At 40.5% G+C, this 23,106-nt stretch overlaps 1 protein-coding gene across 1 annotated transcript in view; it reads right to left on the minus strand.

Moving 5' to 3' along the window:
• Window positions 1-22,108, minus strand: part of SSU72 (SSU72 homolog, RNA polymerase II CTD phosphatase) — a 44,944-nt gene extending 22,836 nt beyond the window's left edge. The window contains exons 1-2 of the mRNA XM_072608516.1: window positions 21,760-22,108; window positions 6,289-6,432 (exon numbers count right to left, since the gene is read on the minus strand). Coding sequence (XP_072464617.1) covers window positions 6,289-6,432; window positions 21,760-21,839 — 224 coding nt within the window. The 5' untranslated portion in view covers window positions 21,840-22,108. The remainder of the gene's footprint in view (window positions 1-6,288; window positions 6,433-21,759) is intronic.
• Window positions 22,109-23,106: the final 998 nt, after the last annotated feature.

Consider the following 23,106-nt stretch of genomic DNA (forward strand, 5'->3'; position numbering starts at 1 on the left):
ACCTGCAAACTTGTATGCTTTGCCTCTATCCAGTCATTTAATGTGAGTTTATGAGATTATTTTTATGTAGTTTTGTTAGGTCACCTTAATTTCTAACGAGTTAAGCTTCTCAAACCCTATATTCATTAGAAATCACATTATCTGTGAAGTTATGGACAATTTTTTTTCTTTAAAACATAATCTAAGTGTTTTATATTTCAAAATGTAACACTTTTGTGATTACTCATTATTTGAAAGTCTAGTAACCTGTTTTAATGTTTTAAATGGTTATCGAAACACTACTTTTTGTTTTCAAAGGGGCACTGGGGCCACTTAGAAAAAATTTATTTTAAAAGAATGTATGTTCTATTAAAGAGGTGTCAAAACCAGTAGCCCCCTTGGTTTAGTGCCCCAGTTCTATCTGAAATTAACACCATTGGTCTAGACGCCCAGGTACTGCCTCCCTAAGCACCTAACCTAACAGAGGAAACTGTCTTCATTTTCAGCAATTCAGCACTGGCTATCATATCCTAACATTCACTTCTCTCCCCCTCCCCCCAACTTGACCAATGAGATGGCCAAGTCTTATCTATTCTGCTCACTATAACCATTCTGTTTACTACAACATAAAGGAAAAAAGAGCACTGGACTAGGATTCCTAGTCCCTGCTCTGACACTCACCATCCGACCCTAGGAAAGCCCTTTACTCCTTCATATTTTTTCTTCATCCGTAAATAGGAGTAATTCCTGCCCACCTCAGAGTTGAGGCTCAAATGAGATGTATGTGAGATTTAGTTGAAGATGTTACAAATGCCATGTCAATGTTTCCCAAGTTCACATTTGTTAGAAGCAGGGGGAGTAGTGGGATATAGAGCTGGCCTCCATGACAGAGATGATCTGGGTTCAAAACCCTGAATCCAACCCAAATGGGCCGTGTGACCCTTGGCAAGTCACTTAACATCTCAGTGCTCTAGGCAACTCTCTAAGGCTTTAAGTTGCAGATTATTTGGACCAGCAATGGGAGTATGGGGAACTCATGCCCACAGGAGTTCCACATACCAGGGAAATCACAGGTCCAAGCCCCATCCTTAGCAAATGGCAGCATTATTTTTATTAGTAATTCATTATTAAGACTTCATGGCTTACAAAGTATTTTCCATCCAGGAGCCCAAGGTATTATGAGGATTATCATCACCCACATTTTAGAGAAGCCGATTCAGGGGCTGAGAGGAAATGGCTTGGTTTTGGCTGCCCAGTCAATTTAAACAGCATGCGCTACCCCCATCTCTGAATTTCCAGGGCACAGCAGAATCACTCATCTACTTAATCCCAACTTCCTCTAGTCAATGCCTTTAAGAAGGGAGAAGGCTTCATAAACTCTTACCCTCAGCTCAGTTAAAGGTGTTGGCCCAAAAACACTTCACCAACTATCTCCTGGATGACCAGATGCTGCTGAACTTGGCAGTTCTCCCATGGATAATCCACTGCCTCCCCCCTAAGCTCCATAGTTGTAAATTATTTTTCTCCCACTTACTTGAAATTGGCTGTTAACTGATAATGTTGCAAGTATTCAAGGTTGCTCTTTACATGTATTTGGATAGTGAACAAGTACTAGGGAACCATCTGGAACAGCAAATTTTAACTCTATAGACTAAAAATTAATGAACATTTGTTGTTCTCATTGGGATCTGGTAAAGAACCTCATCTCTACAAGTTATGAAAACATCTAAGGTGAAGCAAGAAGGAAAAAAGGGCAAAGAAAACTCAAGAATTTAAAGTTAATTCTACTAATTTTAAAAAGTGAACATTTCCACTTCATGCAATTAAGGAGAAATTGTCCTTATGGGAATCTAGAGTAGCGCCATCTCTCACTCTCTGGACAAGCACTTAGCTGATTTTAAATGTGACAAATGAGGGTCAACACTTTCAGTTCTTAAGAGCCAATCTGAAATGTTTCCACAGTAGGGAAAAATAATTTTAAACTGTAACTCAATGGCTCATTCCAGTGACAAAATAATGTGGTATACAATCAGGACCACAGAGGACACCTGGTATGGTGGGACTCATTTTGGACCTGCATTCCAATCGAACAGTGTGTTCCTGTGCAAGTCATTTAACCTCCGAGCCTCAGTTTCCTCACCTGGAAAATGGTCTCTTTTCAAGTTCTAAACCTACAATTCTGAGATCTGTGTGGGGACAGGGCACTGAGCCTCTCTAAACCTGTTCTGTCATTTGTAAAATGAAAATGGCATTTACTTTTGTAGGTTATATTGTGAATCAAATTAGTGTACAATTGCAAAGTACCATATAAATGTCAATTTATTTCTTCAGCAGGTTAAGTCTTTTAACCCACAAAACCTCATCTTCTAAATAAAGAACCCTATCCTGTCCACCTCTCCCAATCCTAAAATGGGACTTCAAGGGGAAGGGATATATTTGAAAATGAAGGTAACATAAAAGCTAAAGCTTATTGTTTAATATCAATAGAAAACACTATACTTATGGAAAATGGGTATTATTTGAAAATGAATACAAATACCAAAGGTATCATTTAAAAATTAGAAAAAAAACTTCATTTTGGAGCTATCAGATCTCAATTCTTTAGGTCTAAACTGTCCCTATAAAGCCAAAGTTAGAATTTTCTAGAACAGGCATTAAGTTAAATGCCTAGTGTTAAAATTGATTCAGTTTCTCCTATGTCTACGTCAATTTCCTCCTGAAACAGATCCTTCAAGTAAAATTACAGTATGAGTCATGGAAAAGATGTTTCTGATAAATCTAGAAGGGTAAACTAAGGAGTTCTTTTCCACTAACCCCAGGACATTACTTTTATACATACTGCACTGTCTTTGCTTCTGGATGCTCTATGTCAGCTTCCTCTGAGGAAGGTAACTGGGCACCTGATGCTTCATTCAGTGGAATGTTTGGTTGGATCTTTTTCCTCCCACTAATCCTGTGTTTAAATATCTTAGTTAAAAAAAAATACACCACCTTGAAATCCCTCATCTTACTTGGCCCATTTAATTTTCCTTCCCCTTTAAAATTTAAAAACAGGGGGAGGGGAAGGAGGGGTTGCAGCATTGTCCCAATCACGCAGTGAATCACATGTGCAGTGAGTCTGTTAGTTTCATATCTGGGAAGCCTCTTTGGTTGAGCCACCCGTCTTAGCAACTGACAGGAGATGGAGTTGTAACACACCTCGCCATTCCTAATCCAGGTCTGGTCTTGGGTTTTTGCTTTGGTTTACCTCGGCTGCTTCCCCCATGCCACCTCAGACTGATGTCCACCTCTGCAGCATCTCACCAAGGGCTGGAATGAATTCTTTTCGAAGAGATGTCTCTTGCTTGACTAGGTCAAAGGACGTACTTTAGAGTGGTTTAGTCAAAAACCTCTCACCAAATACTGAAAGCAATGTCTGTCAAGCCCAGTCTTGCCCCTTTCCTCCTACCCCTCCCACACCCACCTAAGAGAAAAGAAACCCCACTTCCAAAGAAAAGTGAATCAAAGGACACATTCCTAAGCACAAAGAAGATCCAGACAGTGATAGCAGCACTCCTAGGACATAAGGAAACTAATGTGACCCATCTCTTCATCTACTGTGGAGAGTCCAGGCTCCCAACAAAGGCCAAAGTTGTGACAATGTTCCAGTCCTTCGGATCACTAATCATTCTCATCATCCTATCACTCATAGAAGGATAGAACTTCAGAGTTGGAAGGGACCTTAGAGAAAGTAAATCCAAAATCCCTTCCCCTCTTTTAGACAGATGAGGAAACTGAGGCCCAGAGAGGGAGAAAGAACTTTATCAGTGGTCACCCAGCTAATCCAACTCCCTCTCCCTGTTTATAGATGAGGAAACTATGCCCCAAAGAAAGGACTTGCCAGTGGTCACATGGCTAAAGTTAGTACCAGTCCACTTCCTGCTTTGCATGTGTGGTCCTATCTTGTTCCTCTGTGACACTTTTGTTCCTCACCTCCTTATAGGAAGGCCTGACCTATCAGGAACTCACTTTCACAGGATCTCAAATTGGAAAAGCTCTATGCTCGTTTCTTCTTGGTCACCAAGCACTTTCCCCTTGGGACAGCATAAGAGGGTACCTCAGAACTGGAGAACTCTCCATTAGGGTCATCATAAAGCAGCAAATCCTCTTCCTCCCACCCAAATGTGACTATTACAAAACTAAGCTTTGGCCTTTAAAAAAAAAAACTGTATTGATTCAAATATAAGTCAAGGAATTTTTATTTGATAAGGAATAGCAACTTTTTTCTTCCAAAATTAAGTTTAAATACTAGAAGAGAGGATTCGATTTATATATATTTGGAACAATACAGTGCTTTATAATGAATACTAGCAGCACAAACCACTGTTGTGATTGTTGCCCATTTCTAACACTGATAGGAGGCATCAAGTTTAAAAATCTGGTGTCCATTTCATAAAAAGGTGGAATATTAAGATGAGCTTATTGCCACAGAATATCAACTACTAACGCCTGCAGCTGAGGCAAGAGCTCAGAGTTTATGAACCTTTTCCCCAAAATAAAATTCTAAAATAAAGTTTTACAGCTAATGCCATCTATCATGCTAAAGGGATATAGTAAGACCAGAATGGGCACAGGTGTATGTATTATTCACAACTAATCAGCCAACTATAGTTAGTTACTAAGATGAAGAAATATGGCAAATAGAATGCTGCTTCTCAGTTACAGGACAAGTGATGACTTGAAGACACGCCTCTCTTGCCCCAAGGATATTGGATAGTGCAGAGTGTGTGAATTCAATGATGACCATGCTCAAGATGCCAAGTTTCAAAAAGGAGTTACCACCACACGGTTGTACAGCCTCATGTCAAAGATTGATTTTCCTCTTGCCATTGCATAATGGGAACACCAAGTTATGTAGGGTAACCCATGTGGATGTTGTCAACATAATATCAGAACTATTTACGTGGCACTGGTGAATGAGCTATCTGTGTTATCTTTAAAAAAAATAACAAAGCTACCCCCACCCCAAAAAAAACAAATAAGGGAAGGGAAGGTAGGTAGAGAGAGAAGAGGACACGATGCAACAAACCCCAAGATCTTGCGTTGCTCCAATCTAACACTTTAGCTAGAACGACCTTCAGGGACATACTCTCACAGCCACCTAAATAACCTACGTATAAGTAGAAAACATTTTTAATTCACCCAAAGGTGGCAATAGCTCTCATGTTGAAAGATGACAATTTTTGTATTTGCATATTTGTATTAGTTTTAGCTACATTTCTCCCTAACTTTGGGCCTTATCTCTTCAACATGGCTCATAAAATCAAGGAAGTGAGGTAACAGACAAAGATGGGACATGGATGACTTTATGAGTCAAAATGTGTGAATACTACAGGTCAAATATTAAGACAACTAAATCTTCATGCCATATTCAGGAAATCTTTTAAAACCCATTTTTTAGCTTTCACATGAACTGAAAAGTACTGTATCTGGTCAAATCCAATCTTCTATTCACAGAAAGCTCTCAATGAAACAATTTCTACCAATAGTTGGCTTCTAAACATGCCAAATTTGGCCCTCTGCCTCTGCTCCTCCTGTGTACTATATATACACAGCTATGCAAAAACACTATCTATAAGGTTAGGGAAGAAGGGTAGGGGTAGGATGGACCTGTGATTTCATCAGTGTGGCCAGCTCCCAGGGTAGAAACCTCTGCCACCAAAGCAGATCCACAAACTTATCTATAACTTAGCTGGAGAGACTTGCCTGGGGCAATAAGAGGTTAAGTGACTTGCCCATGGTCACAAATCCAGGATGTGTTAAGAGGCAGGATTTAAGTCAATGATCCATTATGTCCTGCTGCCTCCCAGCTACATATCAACCAATAATATAAACAAAAATAATGTGAAAAGCATTTCTATTTTCTTCACCTAGGTAATCTACTCAGTTTAATATCATGCCTAAACTTCAGGCTTTACTAAAGTAATTATGATTTTAAGTTTTTTTCATGTCAGTAATCCTCAATGTATCCTTTCCCAGGACTGGATTTCACACTGGGAAAATCCAGCAAAGCACCAAGAAATGATTAAGGTATGACTTGGAGTTTTAAGAATTAAATATATTACTCTGCTTAAAAAAAAGGGGGTGGGGATTGGACTGCATGCACTTGTAGTAAGGTATAAAATGAGTACTAAGTCCTCCCTTTTTATGTAGAATACCTCCCTACAAACTTAAGGTCAAGCTAAGGCATATTCCATATGCTAAATAATGAATTACACCTTCCAAAGATGACCACATTGGGATTTTTAAAAGGGTATTCCACTGGGATACAGTTCTTTGTCTTTCCTAAGAAGATCATTGTACATCTGATCATATGTTGTTTTGAAATCATAAACATTCGGCTTGTCTGGTGCTGGTCCTGGAAGTTTCACATGAGTTCCTGTTCCAAAGGATCTGACACTGAATCCTCGTTTGCTGAAAGACACAATAAGAAGAAAAGATATTAATTAGGTTAGCTCTCATTCAAAATTCCATTAGTCTGGATGGGGGAAGTGATGTTGAGGGAGGAAAATGTTAGTGTACTTGCCTAAAGAAAGTTTTTGTCCCAGTTCTTAATCCCTTCTATTTTAAAAATAAAATAATGCTCAATATTAGTTATGAAAGATGTCATACATTTTAAAATATCAAGGTGAAAATATTCAAAAAGACAAAAGAGTTTTTATTCAACCATCATGAGGTCATTTCCTTCATGAAAAATCTAAACAATACCTCCAAAGTTAAGAGTCCCTACTCCCTAAAAAGACTCACTTTATTTCACAACCTGTCTTCCCACACTCTAAACCACTTCTGAAACACTAAGGCTTTCTTTGAAACTGCTACACTAAAAGGTCTTATAGTCAGGGGACAACTTTTTTTAAAAACACATAAGTATAATTAAACAAATGTTGTAGAATTATCATGTATACGATCATATAAAATAATTATACTCTGGGAGGATATCTAGATATTATTCCTCTTACCATGCCCTTCATGTTAAGACCAATACAGAAATTCTGAATTTTTAAAAACTTGAAGTTTTACAAACTTTCACACCATAACCCATTTTAAATTTTACTACCACCACCAGGAAAATCTCGTGTGTGTGTGTGTGTGTGTGTGTGTGTGTGTGTGAATGAGTGTGACAAAGGGAGAGAGCTATGTTGAATTTTAAACCTGTTTCTTTTATTGCTGCCTTTAATTGACCAACCCTATTGTCAGAGCCCTTCATGTACTGTGGGCTCATCCTTTTATTACATAGCCTCACTCAGCTTCCTTTCCAGTTTAATAACAATTACAATAGAACTATAAGCAAAATGGCAGCAAAGCCAATGACTACTGCTTACTCTTTTCACAACCAAAAGATTTAAAGGCTATCGCAGATAACAAAACATGCTGAGTCAGCAAAAGCAGTGAAATGCTGCTTCAGAAGCTGATTACTCTTTTGAAAAGTTCTCTCACTTTCTCACTTCATTAAGGTTTCTAAAATTTTTGATCCTGGAGTTCACATAGTTCAATAATTTGATGCTACCTTGCGCATAGGAATTTAATATTCGCCACCTGACCTTGGAATACCCGTTCAAATTACTATTAAATTTAAATTACTATAAATTTTAATACCAAAAATTTTAGCTTGATTACACCCCAGAAATTGATATTAGCAAAACTGAAGTTCCAAAAGGTCTTAGATGCTAGTCAACAGTGCCTATCAGCAATGTACTTCTAATCTTCCCTCATTTTACAGGAGCAATGCTAGGTCTAAGGAGGTAAAAGTACTTGCCAAAGGCCATCAAATCCCACCCTCCTACGAATAAGCAAAAGATGAAGAAACAGTAAGGCTCTTATTAAGGTTCTGAAAATCATTCTAATACTAGTCAAGAACCTGGCATGGGCCAACAACAACCCTCTAATACCACCTATTTTGGATAAAGAATTTGTTTACTTGAAACTCACAATTCTTAAGAGCATCTTATTCCCTTTCCCCAGTTTCTATTTCTTCCTCCCTTGAAATTGATTTCTCACCGTAAGTAGTTCTTATCTGCTATCAATCAGCTGCTTTTTTTTTGGTTCAGGATTCAAATGAATTTGATTAAAAACTTGGTCTCTGAGGTTAGATAAAGTAGTACTTTCCAGACAAAAGGAAAACCACATGCTCAAACTCCCCTCCCCCATGCAAAATAATGCAAAACTGTCCAGGAGTCTACACTGGGGAACAGTGCCAAATCTGTGACAAAGAGCACACTTCAGCTCTGAAGACCACACACACACACACACACACACACACAAAAATCCGTTAACACAAAATTAAAAAGGATTTTTTTCCTATGTTAGTCATAAATCTAAGTCCAACTTTAAAATGGGGCTGGAATTATGAACACAGGCCTCATGTCAATGTGCAAAGTCTACTTGTATACTGACATGGTCTACAAGACTGTGGCCAACCTGCAGCCCAAGAGAGTGCTTTACTGAAAAGTTGCCTAGAGAACTTTTTTTGTAAATAAAATTCCATCTTTCCAACTACATTGCATTAGAAATGATTACAACCACAGATTATACTTCAGAGACAAGTGATTTACAAAAAAATATTAATGTCTATATGAAAACAGCAGTGTGGTATAATTCAAAATGTTGGAATGCTGGCTTTTGCTCTGTTATTTTCTGTTCTACTTCCTTCTATCCATAAATAATTTTAACCCACAGGACTTGCCAGAAAATATTTGTTTCACTTTAAATTTAGTCACCTCTCTTCCTTTCAAAACTCACATTGTACAAGGCCTCTCCCAAAGTTGCCAGATAAGGACATCCTCAACTAATTTCTAGTAGCTCTCAACTCTTTCTCACTAACTTTACAACTCCCAAAATACTTCTGGGTTAACAATCTATGCTACCCTTAATGTGGTAGGAACTTCTGGGAAATGGCAATTTGGAGAAGAGAGAAATCTTCCAATTCCACATTAAGCTGTTTTAAAACAACCTAATTCTGCACAGAACAGCAAATCAATCAATCATGCTCATAACCAAAGCAGTAATACAACATGACCCTAGAGTATCTCCATGGCATTTTATATATTCTCAGTCAAGAAGTAATTTGGGGAACACTATTAGTCATTTTAAACCACCACCACAACCAAAGGTCTTCCCATTTCCCTTTCTGGCATTTCCTTATAGCGTGGTCAAAGGGCACACATGTGCAGTGCATGTTTTGTATTCAAAACCAAGGCTGCAGTGAAGTTGCAGGATGCAACAGGGACAGGCACTGCCAGAAACACCTCAGATTCAAGTTTGATTTTTAATTAATTTTTGGTCATTGTCAATTTTTTGCACAGCTTTTCATCATTAAAGTGTTGAGACAATAAGATCTTAAATGAGCAAGAGTTCTCATTTTAAAATTTGGTTCAAGTGCCATGTCATAAGACACTCACCTACCAAAACTAATAATGCAGTCAGAATCATACCTTCTTCTTAACTGTTAACTAGAAACTTTTTACATTCCCTTTCTTTCCCCACCTAACACACCCAAACTCACAGGAAATGAATGGTCTTTTTTTCCCCAGAATTTAACTGCCCTTCTCTTACATATTTGTCACATTTCATTTCATTATTACAGCTCATCTGTCAGTGTTTCACCTGTCCTTGCGGAGTACTTGAGTTTAGGGACCATGCCTTTAACTTTAATTTAGGAGGGAAGACTCTGTTAACTTGCTACTATGTAGAAGGTACTTTTAATACAGATTTGTCAAACAGAAAGTTACGTTTCCAGATCTTTTCAGGAATAAATGCAAAAAAAAAATCCCATAAACAAATGCCTGACGGAAGTGATGATTTGATTCAAGATTTAAGTTCCTAATGTGGAACTGTGGTTGATGTGTGGGATCCAAAAACAAAATTGATAACCCTTGCAATCAAAGTTAGCATGGAATGCAGTGCATTCCAGGCTTAGCTTGCGCTTAGACAGGAAAAAGGGAGGTGACAAGTCAAGCACAGTAAACAGCAAGACAACCAGTTTGGCTAGGACACAATGTGGAGAATAACTGCAGTAAACCTGGATGCAGGGGTGGGGTGCGGTGTTTAAGATTGTGATAGCTAAAGAGACAACAGCAATGACTTTGCATTTGGATTTTAGAGGCAAGAAGTAACAAATGGAATCTGTGCTTTAGGGACTATATCAATCTGACAGCTAGGTAGAGCTGGGGTGGATTGAAGGTAGGGAGAACTATGAGGAGGTAAGAGGCGATAATATGGATATGAACCATGTGAGTGGGGACAGAGGAAAGCTATACAATGTCATATAGTCAAAGATGAAGTCAGTTAACCTATGAAACTATTCAAAACATAGCATAATTAATTCTACTAACTAAATGCTACATATTCCTATAGGTAATTTGTAAGGCAAAGAAGTCATTGCCCGGAGGTCAATGATCAGTACGTGGCTTCAGTAATCCATATCACTGAGGTAGAGGGCCAGTCCAAATAATTACACCACAAGAAAGAATTGCAACTGTTACTATCCAATGATATTTCAGACAGTAAGATGGGGTATACTGTGAAGGCACCAACTAGTAGACCAGAAGTAGAGAACCTGCAGCCTTAAGGTCACATGTGGCCCTCTAGGTCTTCAAGTGCAACCTTTTGATGAATCCAAAGCTCAAAGAACAAATCCCCTTCATAAAAGGATTTGTTCTGTAAAACTCAGACTCAATCAAAAGACAGCACCCAAGGACTCAGAAGGCCACAAGTTGCCTGATGATTTCCCACCCCTGAACTAAACAAACCATCCAAAGGACAGTAATTATGTGTTTGATCTTCATTAGAACTGTAATCTTTATGTCCATCTTTACCTTCAGAAGCTTCCAATCTAAATGGAAATTTTAACTTCATGTATAAACATTCCAGAGAATAAGCATACATTAAATCAATTCTAAACTATCCAGTACTACAGTCCCTGACTCTTATCTTACACTGCCTTGATGATAGAATGGGGAGGAAGGGATTGCTTCAGCAACTTGTCCTGCCTATGTTACTTACCTCTCAGCGGTGAGTACAAGGCCTTCTAAAAGCAGACAAAAACTTGTTTTAAAAAATAAATATACAACTGAGTGAACATTTAATTCTCTTTCTCTGGATGGAAGGGGGAAGAACAAGGCAAGGAAGGATATGAGAAGCAGCTGATTCTAATATCTGAAAGAGGAAGGAAATTATAGGCTGACTAGGAAAGGGCACTCAAGGACTAAGTCCCCTAGAAGGCTAAAGGTTGTACCGTGAGAACAGAGGATGTTATCTGGTTTGAATGAAGGTTTTGTGATCAAATCCTAAAGCCAAAGAAGCGATCTAGGATAACCTATGATAACCTTACACCATCTATCTCACTACTTACCTCCCATGTTCTATCTGAATAATACAGAAACTAACAGTATTCTAGGGACACTGGTGAATTATCATCAATACTTGTGAACTACACACCTGTGACCCCCACACAATCTCTTTCCAATAATGGCTGTGTGTGTGTGTGTGTGTGTGTGTGTGTTACAATTTTGGGTTTTTTTGGAGGGGGGAAGGCAAGGCAATTGGGGTTAAGTGACTTGCCCAAGGTCACACAGCTAGTAAGTATGTCAAGTGTCTGAGGTCCCAGTTTGAACTCAGGTCCTCCTGACTCCAGGGCTAATGCTCTTCTCCCTGCACCATCTAGCTGGCCCTTAGTGTTACAATTCTTGGGCAGGGGGGCTGGTAGCCAGAGCAGATTTTAGTGAACCTACCTGGTTTTCTTTAGCTTCAAACTAAAAATGATTCTGTTTCTGGAGTCATGCACGGGTGGTCATCAAAATATAGAGAAGTTATTAAAAGTTTTTTGTATGAAGTATGCCATTACAGTTCTAATAAAATACCTACAAACAAGGTGTACAATGACCACAAACTGGCAATACCCTTTGTTTAAATGTAATATTCAATTTTTAAGGATCTGACAAGTCAGTCCAAAGTAAATTAAAATTCCAACAATGCAATGCAACAGTCATCTATTAAATGCCAATCCTATAGCCTAGCACTGCGTTAGGCACAGGTACTGCAAATATGAATGGAAAAGCTAAAATTGGTCCATAACTATTAGAACATGTCATATGCACTGGAAATGAGATATGAGGAATTAAAGGGCCGAAGGACTTTTCAGCTGAGAGGTATAGGAAAAGTTTCTGAGAGGAGGTTGGCTCTATTTGACTTTCTACTAGAAGGATTTCAACAATACTTAGGATGAGTGGGTAGCTACAAAAGGGAGGAGGGAAAAGAGTGGGATGAGTGTGAAGAACAATTAGAATAAGAAAAATGAATATAATAATTAGTCCTAGAAAATGATCTTAGTAATAATTTGCTTATATTGTCACCAGTTGTTCTATTTATGACTTGAGCAGTCATCAATGAAGTTTGGTTTTTATGTTATTGAGAAACTGGATTGGCAGAGAAAATGTTACTTGGGGTGTATCTTTAGCTGTCCTCCTGGAAGGTGGGGTGCAAAAAGGGCACTAGTGTGAAAGTTGGATTGTAGTCAGATTCCAAAGTTGTTTAATGCCATGTCTAAGAAAAAAGACTTCATGACAACTTTGGAACATTGTGCAGGATGGAAAAGGGGACAACTGGACACAAACATGAAACTACAAAGGACCTTAAAAGTCTAGCTCAATACTCTCAATTTGTAGATGGAAACTAGAAAGAGCAAGAAAAGTATTTAAATGGATAAAGGTCATCCAAATTTGAAATTAGGATGAGTCTAGTCATCTATGTTCCACACACCTGGTTTCAGTATATATTACATGTGGAATGAGTTTTTTCAAAAGTTTAATATTTCATTTTATATAAAAGATGCAAGAGGTGTAAATCATTTTCCTCCCCAATCTGAAAGACTTTAAATGTACCAAAAAAGGTTTTGGAAAGGTCTCAAGCCAGTCTTTTAGAATCCTTATGAGAAAATATGAACAGAATTCCTCAGGGTAAGAAACAAAGATAGGTTCCTAATCTGTGCAAACAGAAGGAATATGCACATAGAGATCTGGTCGGTAATACAACATCAGGGAGGGGAGGGGTGCTACTAAAGGAATTTTGCACAGCTGAGGTGTCAAAAGACAAACACCTCTCCAGTATACCTGAAACAGATAAAAATATCACTGAGGAATAGCTGACAAGTTTAATAAAAATGATACAGCACAAAAGAATGTTATTATGAGGTTTTCCAGGTCAATATGCAGCCACAGGGATCCTTATAACACCAGTTTCTACTTGATTTTGTACACCCCTGGTATACAGGATCCTAAAAGATAATCAAAATCAATTTCTTAAAACAAAACAAAAAAACTTAAAAACCTTAAGAGTTGCTTTTTCACAGATCAGGTTTGCTTAAAGCTAAGTACATGTGAAGTAACATCCAAGATTCAGGTAGAAATTTGTCAAATTTGTCAGTCTGTAAGCAGAAACCAACAAATCATGAAAAACCCTGCATTTCCTCAACTCAAAACCAACTGATTTGCTTTCTAAAACAGCCTACAGCTGTGCATATTTAGAAAACCATAAATGACCATTATCCAGGTTTTATTCTTTTTATTTATCTTGTTAGACATTTCCTAATTCCTAATAAGGACTTGTTTACTAAAAATATTTGCATTTTATAATTTTCACTTACTGAAATGTTGGTAACATAAATTTTTAAAAAAGCATTCATAATTCCTATTTCACAAAACCCTGTAAAGAAAAATATGGGACAACAAAATATTTACACCATTAAGAACACTCCCATTTTGTGTGTTAAGTGTATATGTGTATTTATGACTCCACCCAATAATTAGAAAACCAATTCTACCAAGATAAGACAATTCTACTCGTCATCAGTACTGGATATTCTGAAAAGATTAAGTCATGATATGGTATAAGAATCTGTTCATTTTAATAATTTGGTTATTTAAAAAACCTTACCAATAAAACCACAGAAGGTATCCTTTATTTTGTGCTCTGGGATGTGAAACTATTTTGTTTTTACCTCTTTAACCCAATTTTCCAGTAATAAAATAGCTAATCAGCATTTGCTGGAAGATAAGCCTCCTATCTCATACAATGATGCAAATTATATGACAGCATGTGCTATTTGTCATTTATAAAGAACAACTGAGCATTATGACATTCCTGATGGCTGGAGAAATATAAAAGGGCAAAGATTTCATATCAAACCATTTCCTCTAGCCAAACACTAATTGCAATTACTAAGTTGACTAAACAAGTCAACTGACATGACCGCATTTAAGATGGAAAGAATATTCATCCTGGGAAATACAACTACTTTTATTTCAAAAATTTTTATAAAAGTCAAATGGTTTAAAACCTAGGCTCTGCCTTCTTGCTCCCCCCTCCCACACCCACCTCTTTCTTTGTATACATGAGGTAAACTCTGGATGGCATCATCTAAAAATCAGACTTTTCCCATGTGTTGTTTTGATAAACTATTGTTTTCTCTTTTTCTGTTTTAAGGAATGACTCCCTGGGAGGGAAAGGTTATATACTGGAACTGTAGGTAATACAAAAATATTCAGAAAAGTTAAACTTTAAAATTCATTCAGTAAAGTTTATTTTAAAATTGTAGCATTAAGATCAGAATTTTAACTATGTTAATCTTCGTGGAGGTTTTAACTAGGTGATTTCACAATCCCAGAGAACAAAAAGGCTTAAATCTTTTGCAAATATCTATGAATAAGAATTTTAACACTACAGTTGCTGTTTAACAAAGCACAATTTGAAAAAAGGTACCTAAGTAAAACTTGGCCCTTCCAAATCAGCTGCCATTATCACCCACAACTATAAGCACCTTAGAAAACCAATTTAGAAAGTGCTTTGACACACAGCTCCCATTTTGCCAAGTTTTAACAGGACCAAAGGAACATCTGTGAGCAAATCTGTACTAACAGAAGGGTCAAGGCGGGATCCCTTTCTCTGGTAAGGCTTTCAGTAAGTAATTATTAATTAGCACGGTGCAGCAGAACTGAGGTACTTAACCTAGAGTCAAGAACCTAGACTGGAATATGGCCTTTGTCATCAGCCAGCCCTGAGGTGACACTTTGAGTAAGTTCCTTAACTTTGGTCCTCTTCCTCCAGAACCCAAGGGGGCTGACCAAGATTACCTCGAAATCTATGACCTTTTGAATCCACTATAACCCAAATAAAATGTATATTACCTAGTTTACTGATTAATCTTGCCTCCCCAGCCAAGTTAGGTTTTTAGTTTGAAACTAGACTTCATTTCACATACAGTTCATCTTTGTCCTCAAAATATTATCATTACTAATAAACGAATATTCTCAATTATTCAAATTAAGACAGACCATATACTGAAGAAAATATCCCAGGTCATTACAAATGCAAAAATATTTTCATTTTCCCCATCTTTTGGGAAAAAAATTACTTAAAAATTCAGAGTTTAATAATAATCCCTGTAGAAAGGGATTCAGTACTGAAAAGTCAAATTAATTGGCTCCAAAGGGAGGATTTTCATCCACCAAGGACAACACAGAAAATGAGTTTCTAAGGATACAGGTCACACCCCAATGAATTCTTAAAAGAATTTCATCTACACCTGGACTTGGTCTCTGAATCAATTTAACCCCCAAATGCAAATATTCAACAAAGAAGAATGCCTTCTATGTGTGCAGGGCACTGGTAGGCACTGGAGTTACAAAGATTAAAATATAGTCCCTGCCCTCAAATAACTTACTAGGGGAGGAAGAAGGAAGAGAGGAACAAATCTATAACCTAATCACAGGTAGAAAAACCAAAGTGCATAAATGAGAGCAATCAAGTATAAGTGTTAGCTTAGAAGTCAATTACCAGCTGGCACCCCAGCTAGGACCCAGAGGATTTCAAACTAGCTCCAGATGTCAGAGACCTTCCAGACACGGGAGAGGCCAATCCAATAAACAGCTGAGGCTTGGAGAAGGCAGACAGTGTGAATTTGAAATAGCTGAAAAGGTGGGCCAAAGCAAGAAGCCACACGGAAGAGGTCTTTATGAATCAACAAGTGTGTCATGTTGAGGTTCAAGGCTAGATGCATTTGTTGACAGCTAAGGGGGAGGGGAATCTCTATTCAGACTCCTCTCATATTTTTTTTTGTTTTTTTTTTCCTCTTGTATTTTTAATAGAAACTAAGATTATATTCCAGAAGAGATATGATGCATGCACAGTAATTACATTTCCAACTGCTACTTGCTTGGTAAGACTGAAGGACAACCAATCTCCTAAATCCATAAACTCAATACTTTTCCTGTATATTGGGTGCTAGGGATACAGCATCTGAACTCAAGGTACTTCTAATCTACTGGGAGAAAGCAGGCCCCGAAGGTGTGATGGGCAATCAAATTAGGATCTTTTGCTGGTTTTGTTTTAATATAATCAAGTGCCTCTAATTGTGTCTTGCCTTCATCTATCAAGAATCTTTCCAAGGAGTAAAAGTACAGAAACAAAGAGTTTCTTTAACTAGAAACAGTATATATATTTGTATTGTTAATTATTTTAATATGAGTAAAGATCTTCCCCACCCATTAATGGGCCTGTCCATTAAGGGGAGTTTGATTATGGAAGATTTGTGGGAAGGACCAAGTCTTTGTTAATGAGGGCTGGTTCTCCAGGGTTGTGATACCCTCGGGCTCTAAAAAAGATATAAATGCTCTGAGTTGAGGTTTTAATTTGGGGCTCAGTTTTTGGTAAGGTTTTGAGTGCCAGATGAGGGCTCTTGGAAGCTGCTAGGGAGCGGGCTGGGCCCCATGACCCTCCCCCTTGGAAACCCAGATGTTGTGGTGATTCCCTCTCTGGTAACTATGGTCATAGTTGAGGTCCAATTGTCTGTTGAATTCAGGCATAGGAAGCCACGTCTGTTGATCTTTTGATTTCGCTGTATTTTCTTTGAAGTTCAAGATGCTGTCTCCCCTGAACTAACTGAATGATGTATATACTTGGTTAAAGGAATGGTACATATGCTTGATTAAAGTAACTGTTAACCCCTCAAAAGATGCCTTTCCTTTTATGAATGCAGATCTAAGAACCTGTGACAGCTAGTCCCCTGTGTATGTTAGAGTGCTTACTGATAAACCAGGTTAAGAAAAAAAAATATGAGATAACAAAGTAACTTCATTCTGGAGTAAAAAAGGCCTGAGCAAAGACTAAGAGGCAGGAAATGGTATGTTTTGTCCAGAGAAATGGGAAGAGGCCTAGTCAGCAGGACACAGGCTCCATGAGAGACTGGCCTGAAACCAACAGCCTAGAAAAAAGGTGGGGGCCAGACACCCAAAGGCTATATAAATGCCAGTGCCAGGAGACCCAAAGTTCTCTGACTTTGTCCTCTAAAGAACACAATTCGAAATATGTCCTGTACAATACCATTCTTAATTACTACTTTAAAATATTTAAAGCACTCTCCAAATATAGGACACTCAAACATTTAAGTAATTACATTCTTGTGTCTAAAATTACACCAGCTAAGCTAGATAAAATCAACTTCAAATTTATGGATATGATTATTGGCTACCAGTCTGAATTTTTATTTTAAGCATTTTCCTCCTGAATTTTTGGGAGGATGAAGTGAAACTACCCTCTAAATTCTTTTTCTTAACTGTTTTTATCTGTTAAAAGGAGCATGTGTGTATCTCCCCAGAAAAGGCTATTTAAAAAAGGCATCAAATTGCACTCATTTTAAATTTCATAATGTAGACCCAAAGAACAAGTTAATAATACAGAATGTTACCATGCCTTACATAACTCCACTTTGTTATTACAGCACAGTGCTCTATAAAAACCCTAAATAACCTGTGTTACTTTAAAAAAGAAATTAAAAAAATAAAACTTTTGGTGGAATCTAGACATATATAATGTGCATACACAAAACACCCACCCCACCACACATATACATGCATACACATATGAAACTCCATGCTGCTCCCTTACAGAACTGGGAGAGCAAATGCCTTTGAAGGAAAGGTTAAAAGTATTAGTAAATATGAAATATTTAGTATTCTTGTCTTTTATATTACAAGGTTCATTTTAGACAGCCTTTAATTGGAAAATGTTAATTTTAAGTTAAGTTTCAAATTATATCATATATTGGGAAAAAGGAAGTGCAATCACTTTAACTAGGTTCTTCCAAACACACAGATGGCTATTTAGACAGTCTAGTCGAAGGTTCAACTTTGAGGCCACAATGTGGCCAGTTTGGGCCTCTGACTGAACCCAAACTTCACAGAACAAATGCCCTTGATAAAAAGTATTTGTTCTGTAAGATTTGAACTCAGTCAAAAGGACCTACAGAAAACCACATGTGGCCTTCAGGCCCTCAGGTTCCCCACCCCGATTTAGTCAAAGAAAAGATATTTGACACTGTGATCACTTGTGATAATCGTTTATAGGATTAAGTCTTAATGTCTTAAACCCAAACACATATATGATGCCCTCCCCTAAATGAAGTCTATAGGTTCTGACTCACTTAAATGTAGTAACTGTACAAACTTTGGGATCACAGCTGAGTGTGACAACTCTTGTGATTTTTTACATCTACTTGTTAATTTCAAAATATCCTGCTGAAATTCTCCCCTTGCCCTAAAATTAATAAAAAATAGATTTTATGCAGAACACAGATGAGATACTGCAATGTCAAATTTCTTTTCTGGAGACTATAAAAATTATCTTTTTTTTAAAAAAAGAAATGACAACGTATCCTACAGGTGAAATAATTTTGGAAACTTCCAACACAAAAAGCACCTAAGGCTCAATTTATTCCAGGGATAAAAGAGGGGCATCCCCCCCCCCATTAGAACATATACTTAATACAAATGGGCCAAAGGGTCAATTAATGTTGATTGCAACTACGGAAGAATTAACTAAATCCTAGCAAACTGCCTAAAAGCACAGCACAGATTTGCCTAGGGACACAACTAGAATCTGCCTAATAGACTCACACACCCAGCTCCTCAGCCCAGTCAGCACCCATTCTCTAATGCCTCTTTTCAGGTAAATAAAAAGTATGTTTTCAATCCTATGTTGCTATTACTAGGTGATTCTCTCAGGTTCTTTCCAGATCTAATACTGTGGGGAAAAATGGGATCAATGCCAAAATCTCATTAGCGATAGAGTATCCAATTTATTTTGGAAAGTGGTTTTTGAAGCAGTAATATTTTTTTTCAAAAAGATACAGCAGACAAAGTACAGAGGACTTTGATGATAGTTCCTGACAAAAAGATCTGGACTTAAAACCTGTCTTTGAAACAGCTGGCAGAACGGGTCAATTAAGTGGTTTAACCTCTAGTACCCCACAAGCAACTGTTAGCACTAAGTTACAGAGTAGTCCATCTGGACGGCTACATGAGGGAGGGAATTTCCTTTCTCATACTCATGAAACCACAGGTCCAAACACTGCTAAAAATATTTGCAAAATGAAACTGCACCAAACCTGTATTCAACTTTTACTAAAAACATGCAGCACCTGGGTCATGAGATAGACTTAAACTAAATGTTATAAATATAATATTTCTGCCAGTAATTATCACTAGATAGATATCCCACAGTTGGAAAAGAATAAAATGACAACTTTACTTTGTATAAGGGACCTGAAAATGTGAGTTACATATAAAATTTTACAAAAGAATATTTAAGAAAGCTATTTAAATTCAGACTTGTTATTGCGGGCCTTTGTTTTTATATGCAATCCTTTATACCATCTGGCCACAGCCTGCCTTTTCCCAAACTTTTTTCACGACTCCCTTTTCCTTCACTAGACTCCAGCCAAAGTGACTCACTCAACTCTTCTCCTAAAATGGCATTCAACTTTCCACCTGAGTCCCACCCCAAGAACCATTGGATTCCCTTCTCATCTCCAGTCCTCAGAATGCCCAGTTCTATCAAAGATTCTGTGTGTGCAGACTTTTCTGATCTATCTCCTTAGTGGTCAGCACTCTCCAGCTCTCTCCTAGGTTAACCTGAGTGCGCCCTTCCCACAACAGAATCCAGGTAAGGTCAGGTCTATTTTCTAGTAGTCTTTATATCCCAGGTTCGATGATTTGAGTGCTGAATAAGTCCTGAACCCAAGACTTATAAAAACAAAAAGTCAGTTCTGAATCCACCATGCTCACTTGTTTTGGGTTGGTTGTGGGGGATTTTGGTGTTCATTCTAGTAAACAACTAGTAAATCCAAGTCTTTACTAATGCAGACATGAAATCTTTCTGAGTGCAATTGTTAAACCTAGAAAGCTGCCTTCCTAACATGACTTCTAATCTACTTTTCCAGTATTCTTACTTTACACCCCCCTTCCCACTTCCCCCAATTTGAATCCAAGGACACCAGTTCTCCTGGCTTTTCTGGGCCCACCCTAACCTTGGAATTCTCTCCATCTCCATTCACCTGCCCCTACCAGGCGCTTCAAGTCCCAGTTAAAATCCCATCTTCTATGAAGAGCCTTTCCCAATCCGCCTTAAAGTCTGCTACCTCACTGACCCTCAGGGATAAAATGATTTGCCCAGGGTCCGTGAATAGGCATTTAACTACGGCTCATTTAAAAAAAAATAGTGATATTACCTTGGATCAATACAATTTTCAGGGTAATCCTATAACGCTTTAAATGCATTTAAAAACATCAGTCTAAGAAACAGTCCAGGGCAATAATGAATAAAATGTGAGCATTTAAGCACTTACTGTGTGAACGACACAGTGGGCAAATCCAAAGAGGCAGAACTTGGCCTAAAAGTCAGTAAGTATTAATGTGAGTAAGCACTTACTAAGTGCAGTACTGAGCACTCGGGATAAACACCAGGAAACTGGTACTGCTTGCCCTCGCTTACATTCTCACGAACCTAGATCCCCAGACTCCAAGGAACCATTTTCAGACTTCCTAACAAGAATCTGGCCAGCCCCACCCCTATTTAAAAACCAAACCAACACGAACAAAAAAAAACAAAACCCAACCAACCCTCCTTAGATAGAAATAGGAAAGGCTTCCTCCAAGTCCCGGCTAAAACCTCTCACCTCCCTCCCCTCCCGTGTGGATGTTTTTCCTCGGCTAATTATCCCCATTGTGTTTGGAGTTCAGCTTGTGGATGGATAATGGTGGGGGAGGTCTTTCCCCGCCCCGGATCGGCGAGACCCTCTTAGTTGTCTTTTCGGGGGGCCCTCGGGGCAGTGCGTCCTTCCCCATTTCTCCCGTCTTATCGCGGGTGCGTGGCAGCAACAGGCGGGCGCCCCGGTGCCCTTTCTTGGCATCCCCGGGGCTCGGCCCGGCGCCTGGCACACTGGAAGCGCTTTAACAAGGTTTATTACCAGGCTGACGCGGAGGCAGAGAACACAAGGTGCGGCCCTGCCCGGGCCTCCTCCCACCCGCCCGTCTAGACCCCGGTCTGGGGGGAGGGGGCCGGGGACAGTCTCCGGGAGCTCAAGGCGGCCCCCGATGGACGACGCCCCCTGGGCCGTGCTCTTCCGAAGGAAGAAGATCCAGGGTTTCGGAGACAAATGGAGCCGCGGGGGCCGGCGCGGCTGGAGGGAGGCCGGGGAGGAGGCCGGGAAGGAGGCCGGAAGGGCCAGGTCGGTGAGTCCCCCGCCCCCCACCCTCACTCCCCCCTCACCCCCCCGCGCTGCTGGGGGCGGAGGAGGAGGGGGCCATTTTCCGCGGCCCGGCAGGCATGCGGCCCCCGAGGCCTGTTGGCGCGGGGGTGGGGGGCGGCGGTTGGTTCCGGGGACGGGCCGGGGCGGAGGCCCTGCAGGGCTACCTGAGGATGTTGTGCGCCTCCATGCTCCGGTTCTGGTTACTCGAGCACACCACGGCCACTCGCAGCGGCGATGACGGCATGATGGCTGTGGCGGCGACGACAAGGGGATGCCGCCGGCAGTGAGGGCCTCGCGCGTCTCTCCCGTTCCGGGAACCGGCGGACGTCGCGACAGCAGCCGCCTCAGATCAGCGCGAGCAAAATGGCGGCAGCGCCCGCGGCCAGCCCGACCCAAGCGACGCGGCGACGTAGGGGACGTCGGGGGGGGAAGACGCCGACGGCGGTGACGTCACGCGCCGAGGCGTGACGCTAGTGCGTGGCTCAACTCTGAGCGAGGGGGTTGGAGGGAAACGAGGCCTTGCGCAAGCGCAACGGAGACTAAGAGCACGCTCCGCCCTCCGCCGCTCCCCCTTCCCCTGAGATGGGCGCCGCTTCTCGGCGCCTCCGCCCACACCCCAACCCCCTCCGCCCCGCCCCCAGGCTTCGCCTCCGGCTTCCGGTGAGGCCCTCCTTCTTCCTCTGGCTCCGCCTTCTCCTCCTCCACCACCAGTACCACCTCCACCAACACTTCTTCTTCCGGCCCCCACCTCCCCCGCCCTCGGCGGCTGCCGGGTCTTGACTTCGAAACCTCCTCGGACCTTTCTAGTCCTTTTGGGAAAAGTTTGGGGCCTAACGTCCGGCCGCAGCGTCCGGCTCCACCTCGGCCTCGGGGCGGACTGAGGCGCTTAGGCCGGGCTCGCGCGTCTTGTCCTGCGTGGAGGTGACATCACAACGGCCCGCGGCGGGGCCGGGGACAAGAGCGATTGTGAGGCCCTGTGGGCCTGGGCTTGGGAGCCCCCTCGAGGGCCCCGACCCCTAGTGTGCCCCTCTTTGTGTCCTCAGAGCGACCGGCACAAAGTAGGCGCTTAATGAATGCCTCTCCGGATGGGGGGGGAGCTGAGCTTGGACGTTTCTGAACAGGCTCCCGGCCCCTTCGAAAGGGGGCCCCCGACATTTGTCAGGAAGACAATGTGGCAGGGGGACCCCTGGGCCGAACCCCGGGAATGCATCCAGTCAATAATCATCCATTAGAGACCGCCAGTGGTGTACACGGAGAGGCCCCACGTCCTGGGTCTGAGTTCGAGATCCTTTTCCTGACCTCGTTCTCCCAGGGGAACTAGGTCAGCTGGCGGGCACCCCCACTGTGCGCAGAGCCAGTGGGACCCTGAGATCCTCAGACCTGTCTCACTGGGTGTCAGGTTTCTAGTAAGTTACAGTTAATGGATGAAGTCATTGGGACGAAATTAGATAATCAGAAGGCCTGGCTGCAGGTGGACTCCACCAATCAGGAGACAGACAGCCGCCTTCGGG

The sequence above is a fragment of the Notamacropus eugenii genome, chromosome 5 (assembly GCF_028372415.1).
Source record: "Notamacropus eugenii isolate mMacEug1 chromosome 5, mMacEug1.pri_v2, whole genome shotgun sequence".
Classification (NCBI taxonomy): domain Eukaryota; kingdom Metazoa; phylum Chordata; class Mammalia; order Diprotodontia; family Macropodidae; genus Notamacropus; species Notamacropus eugenii.